The 6,055-nt window shown below is 45.4% G+C and overlaps 1 protein-coding gene across 2 annotated transcripts; it reads left to right on the top strand.

Annotated features, from left to right (window-relative positions):
* The first annotated feature begins 853 nt into the window (after nt 1-853).
* On the top strand, nt 854-2,911 carry LOC136462715 (uncharacterized). Of its 2 annotated transcripts, XR_010760800.1 has the most exons (5): nt 854-1,218; nt 1,299-1,637; nt 1,822-1,981; nt 2,093-2,323; nt 2,440-2,911. XR_010760800.1 is itself a non-coding variant. In XM_066461773.1 (3 exons), exons 1-3 carry the CDS (start codon nt 1,162-1,164, stop codon nt 2,023-2,025), a joined length of 600 nt encoding a protein of 199 aa, XP_066317870.1. In that variant the 5' UTR covers nt 854-1,161; the 3' UTR covers nt 2,026-2,158. The 2 variants fall into 2 exon arrangements, 1 of the variants encoding a protein (XP_066317870.1); XM_066461773.1 differs by lacking the exon at nt 2,440-2,911 and having other exon boundaries at nt 1,822-2,158.
* Nucleotides 2,912-6,055: the final 3,144 nt, after the last annotated feature.

The raw sequence follows: 6,055 nt of genomic DNA on the forward strand, positions 1-6,055 counted from the left end.
GCGCAACGCGAGTCCGGGCGGGAGGCACGGGCGACGTGAGGCATGAACAGTGCATGGCACAAGGCAAGAGGTGTAGGTGGGGGCGCAAGGCGTGAGGCACAGGGGCAGGCGGGTTTGTCTCGTCCGGCCGATCGGACGCTTGGTCGAGAGCATTATCCTTGACTATTGAGGGCGTTAGCTACTAGCGGGGTTCTAGAATTCAAATGGCCAAAAAAAATCAGATCCGACTAAAATGAGTGAATCTCGAAAATTTAGATAGTTTTGATCGGGACTCACTTGTTCTGACCTGTCAAAATGTTCAGATGTAGCTAATATTTGGCCGAATTTTAGCCAAAAACAATAAGAAATATTTACAGCTGGATAAATTTCCAGTTCTATATTGAATGAAGAACTTGTAGGTTTGTTTGAGCTCTAGACTTTGGTCTGTTCGGTTGGTATTAAAGTCGACTGAACCTATTTTGTTGTGAGAAAAAAATACTGTAGATTCTATTTGATAAGCTGGCCGATAAGTTCAAGCGAACAGGCCTCGACTAAAAGTTTAAATGTCACCGAAATTTCTGTTTCGCGCCTCACTGGAATGGGTGGATTTTGCCGAAATATTTCGGACCGAATCCCAGACTCCAATCCGATCTGGGCCTTCCCTTCCCGCGGACTCCGGCCAGCCTCGCAATAACAATTCGCGGCCAGCGCGGCTCGGAGCTATCGCACTCCTCGAAGTGGGACGACGACGTTCACGAGCCGCACGTACTAAAACCGCTGCGTGCGCGAGCGCAGGCAGCCAAGCTGCTTGCCACACCACCACCACCACCACCACCGGGCAGGCGCCGGCCATTCGATTCACCGCCACCGCGCACCTAACCTAACACGAAATTAAGCAGCGAACACGAAGATGCTCCCCCGGGCGGCGGGGGACGAGGAGGCGAGAGAGGGAGGAGAGATGGGGCTGGACCTGGACCTCCTGGGACTTGGCTTGCTGCCGCCGACGATCGGAGGTGGTTCATCGGCGCAGCAGCGGCCTTATGAGAAGACGGGCTTCGACGAGCCCCTACGTTTCGCCGCTGCCACCGAGACGACCCCTTTGACGTTGACGACGGTGCGCCGCGGCCCCGGCCCGTGGACGTGGACGACGGCGTCGTCGTCCTCCCTGCACCTCCGGCGAGCATGCCGCCGAAGCAGCAGCCCGCGTGGGCGCCAGCAGCTCAGGCGTCGTCCCCGAAGGTCTGTGTTCCGGGCCCCTGATCTCCAGCCAGGAAGTCGAGACCGATCTTCTCTGACAAATCGTAACGAGCCTCTCTCAGCTCGGTTCTTTCAGGGGGGTCTGCTTTCAGGTTCCGTCGACGCCTAGCAGCAGTGATCAGCTGCTGGCCGCCGCCGGCCAGGGCAGGGCGCACGCCGTGGCCACGCGTGCGTCGCCGCTGATGCAACGCGCTCCCTGCCCTGGCCCCGCCGTAGGCGGATTATTTTTTGGCAGCACCAGCTGCAGGCCGCCGCCGGTTGCCGTAGGACGACTCATCTTTGAGCGCTTCGCCTCCGCCTCCGCGGCAGCAGCACGGAGCACTCGTGACGGTTCCACCGCGCCAATGACGATAATCTATGCGGGCTCTGTGCGTGCATATGGCGGTGTTACCATGGAACATGTAAGAATATCCACGCCTACTCTGGTGCCGTGCCGACGAATTAAGTTTTTGTCGATCGCGCAAAAGGTTTGCCGCGTCTTTGTGTGCCGACCAATTAAGTTGTCGATGTGTGTGGCACTGTGGCTGTGACTGCGAGCGCAAAAATACTGAACAAATCAGGGATGTATATATGCCATACATGCAGGCCGAGAAGATCCTGGCTATGGTAGCAAAGGAGGCTCGTGCTGCAAGAATCCTGGCAGGAGGGCCGCAGTTAGAACTAGTTGCTGCACCCACAGCCACAGGTGATGCAGCGCTGATGACAATGCATTATTGGAGATTGGCTCATCATCATGTCAACGATAGTAAGGACTCCCTCCTCCCTGAAAATTGCATTGCACTGCAGTGATATATATACATACATACACGGATAATGTGCACCTTAATTAGTCGTGGCTTGCATTATATTGGTTTAGGTCTTAAGAGGACGGCATCCCTCGCCCACAAACGCAAGCAAAGGCAGGAGCAAACTCATGCCATTATCTTTTTCAATCTATGCCATGACATACCATATATATACCTTTATTAACACGTACTCCCCAATGCAAGCAAGCACATCATATCTTCACAGGAGCTATGCATGGCTTGGGGGTCTCTCTTCGATCTCTAGCACAAACGTACTCCTAATCTCAGAGGGGCGGTATATGGTATGGGCAGCCTACCTATATATCCCGATGATCGGACTGCGCTTTGTGGTGTGCTGAATCTGTCTGACTCTAGTGTTGTTTTCCTTGTTGTTGCGCTTTTGATTTGCTTCTTGCAGGGCGGAGAGTGCAGCGGCGACAATGCTGCATCGCCCTCGCAGAGACAGAGATGAGGAATGGTTCCCTGCTGCACAAATAATGGCCGCCGCCGCTCAACCAGCTGCTGCCACGGTTTCCGAGAGAACCAGCGCCTCGCTTGGCGGCATGGATCGGCGGCCACGGGCCTCCCAAGATCACCCCAAGAGAATGAAAGCAAGTCATGGCGAAGAAGAGGCAGGCAGTCGGCACTGAGCTGAGGATCTAGCTGCTGGGGCACAGCATCCGATCCATCGGTTCAACAAAGCTTCTCGATCTGACTGGGGACAATCCAGCAGGCCAAATCATCATGGATTTACTTACTATGGCGGATGGGTTGATGAGCATGCATGCACCGGATGCAATGCAAGGTCTCGTCTCCGTGAGTTTCGCCGGAAAAACAAGTCGAAATACTATTTCAACTGATTTGTTACGAGATAAAAGCACGATTCTAACTAAAAAAATAAGCTGAAAAAAAACTGATTACAAGAGAAACGAATAAAGCCTTATTATCATAGTCTTTTATTTATTTTGACTTCATTTGGTTTCCTGGCCACATTCTTGGGTTCATGTATTCAGGCATCAGAACCCATTTCCAGTTTATTATCCAATCGACAAAAAAAAAACTTTGGGCCGGGAACCTGAGCTAATATTTTGTACCTGCTAACAGTAAAAAAACACTAAATCTGTACGTTACTCGGACAATTCTGTGGCCTGTGTCACTCGATTTTTTTGGCCGTCCGATCGCGGGGCTCACACACCACGCCCGCTCCCCCTCCGACACAGGACGGGACTGGACGGGGCGCTGCAGAGCTGCGAGACGGTGGAGAGGGTGGAGATGGCGTGCATGCTGCTGCAGCCTGCAGGTGCACAGAGGTCGGGTGCCTCGTTTTTGCGGTTAGTACTGGATGTGCATGTTGTGCGCCTCGTTTTTTTTTTGCTGCCCCAAGACCACCGGCTACCCACTAGCTAGGCATGCATGTGTACAGCTGCCTAGTAGTGTTGCAGCAAGGCTGATGGACCAGCTCGCTGCTGATCCGTCGCTATCACGTCACCTCGCCCTTGATACAGATTTATTCCTTTAACGGGAGCGGATTACATTGTATCGAACCACATTTTACTATTTCTATTTAGGTGTAAATTCTATATTTAATTAGTGTAAATTAATTATCCGTAAATTAGAGTAGTCAAAATTAGTCAAACAGTTGTCAGATCATTTTTTGGCTCTTTTTTATTTGTCCGTATGTTTTATTTGGTTCCTTTTGAAATCTTCTAATTTGCCTTTTCATAGAAATAATCTAGGTATTTTTTTATTTTATATGTTCCGTCTGTTTGAATCAACTTTGATCATTTGATCTAAATCCTATTGTTTGTCCGTACGTTTTATTTGGTTCCTCTTTAAAATCTTCTAATTTGGCTTTCATAAAAATAATCTGGATAATTTTTTATTTTATATGTTTTATCTATTTGAATTTATTTTGATCATTCCCGTGGTTATAAAATTCGAGTGTTTTGTGGCCTTAGAACACTCGATTCTATCAACCGGCTAGTTTCGAGTGTTTATTTGGCATGTGTCACTCGGTGTCACGTTACTCGGGTAAAAGGTAGATAGACCCCAAAAAAAATGGTAATTGCACATATTCTCCATAAGGCACAATTTTTTGGGGGCTCCTTTGTTCATGCTAGAAAGAACGTACTAATTTTATTTTCAGACTTGCATTTATTTGTTCGTGCTAGAAAGAATGTGGTAATTTTTTAGACTTTGCGTGTGTTTGGTGCTAGTAATAAATTCTATAACCGGTGTTGTACCTGCTCACTGTAACTACTAACTGCACATCTTGTCGGTAATGTAACAATTGTTTTGGGCCCTTACATGTGTCAATTCTATAACCGGTGTTATACCAGCTCACTGTAAGTCTGTAACTGCAATAAATTGAACATTTTCTCCGTAATGTATTTTTTTTTTTTTTGGCTCATGTGTTCATGCTAGAAAGAATGTAATACCTTTTAGGCTTGCATTTGTTTAGTACTAGTAGTAAAATCTGTACCCGGTTGCAGACCAGTTCAGTCCTCCTTCCGAGGTAGCACGGTGAACCGGCCGGTCCCCTTTTCGCTCCAAATCCTAGAAGATGTCTTTGAGCCTAGTCATGTTTTGATTAGTTAAGTTCATGGATAGCTTTCAAAGTATATATTTTGACTATGGTTGTATCTATTTATTATTGTTATGTTCTCAGTGCCCGTTACTTCTACATCACAATACAATCATTCAAATTTTACCTAGAAAATTATAATCACTAGCACAGTCCACGCGCTTCGCTGTGTGCGCCCATTACCCGTTGCACGTGTTTTTTGAAGGGAAATAATAAAAACAAGAAAAAAACCGTAAAAAAAAGAAAAGGAAAAGGAGAAAAAATAAAAAATAAAAAACAAACAGTGGGCGGAGGGCAGAGGAGGCAGGGATTCGTGTCTGGTTAAAGAGAGCAGTTATTCGAAATATCTTTTATTTCTGCTAGTCTTTTGCTTAATTTTCTCTTCCTCCTTAGAGTTCGGCGTAGGCTGTGTTTAGTTCGCGAAATAAAAATTTTTGGATATCACATCGAATGTTTCGGGATGTCGGAAGGGGTTTTCGGATGCTAATAAAAAAAACTAATTACATAGCTTGCTTAGAAACTACGAGACGAATTCATTAAGCCTAATTAATCCATCATTAGCGCACGTTAGTTACCGTAGCACTTATGGCTAATCATGGACTAATTAGTCTTAAAACGTTCGTCTCGCGATTTCTAACTAAACTGTGCAATTAGTTTTTTTCGTCTATATTTAATACTCCATGCATGTACCGCAAGATTTGATGTGATAGTTTAGGGTGAAAATTTTTGGGAACTAAACCAGGCCATAAAAGGAAAGGGCAAAATTAATATCAAGCAACATCATATTGCCTCCTACTTCTTACTCGCAATCCTGCTATTGCAATATGGGTCTATGGCACACTTCATATCGTTTGAAGAATTTGAATTTCAACTATGACGAAATTCACATATAATTTTTCTTGGTAGATGATTTCAAATGAAAAAAGTTGTCAACTACAAATTTGCACAACTTTTCGAGATCTACAACTTTTATTTTGGTCATTTCTTCATCCGAGGCCATTTGAAAAAAAATGAATTTTAAATTTGAGAAATAAAACGTAATTTTCGTTGAATAGATGATTTTAAATGAAAAAGTTATCAACTACAAAGTTGCATAACTTTTCTAGATCTACAACTTTTGTTTTGGTTGCTTCTCCATCCGAGATCCTACCACTACACACTCGCTTATGACTATAAAGCATATGTACTCCTTCGGTATTAACTTATATAAAATCTTGTGAATCAAATATTTCGACATCAAAATGACTTTAAATAAAAAGGTTGTGAACTACAAAGTTACATAACTTCTCAAAATCTACAACTTTTATTTTAGTCGCTTCTCTATCCAAGATCCTTAACAACCATTGTATATCACTGCCAGTTCAAGCTATGAACCAATAGTGATGACCCAATATCACTCTAGGCGCCGCTGCGTCAGTTCATGGCTAAAACCGGCATTGATATGGACTGG

Source organism: Miscanthus floridulus, chromosome 7 (genome assembly GCF_019320115.1).
Source record: "Miscanthus floridulus cultivar M001 chromosome 7, ASM1932011v1, whole genome shotgun sequence".
NCBI lineage: Eukaryota > Viridiplantae > Streptophyta > Magnoliopsida > Poales > Poaceae > Miscanthus > Miscanthus floridulus.

Bases quoted from the DNA above. Each gene is read 5' to 3' on its own strand.
- LOC136462715 (XM_066461773.1), top strand. From the start codon at position 1,162: ATGCCGCCGAAGCAGCAGCCCGCGTGGGCGCCAGCAGCTCAGGCGTCG. The intron at 1,219-1,298 runs GTCTGTGTTCCG...AGCCTCTCTCAG, and splicing joins CTCAGGCGTCGTCCCCGAAG to CTCGGTTCTTTCAGGGGGGT. The intron at 1,638-1,821 runs GTAAGAATATCC...CCATACATGCAG, and splicing joins GCGGTGTTACCATGGAACAT to GCCGAGAAGATCCTGGCTAT.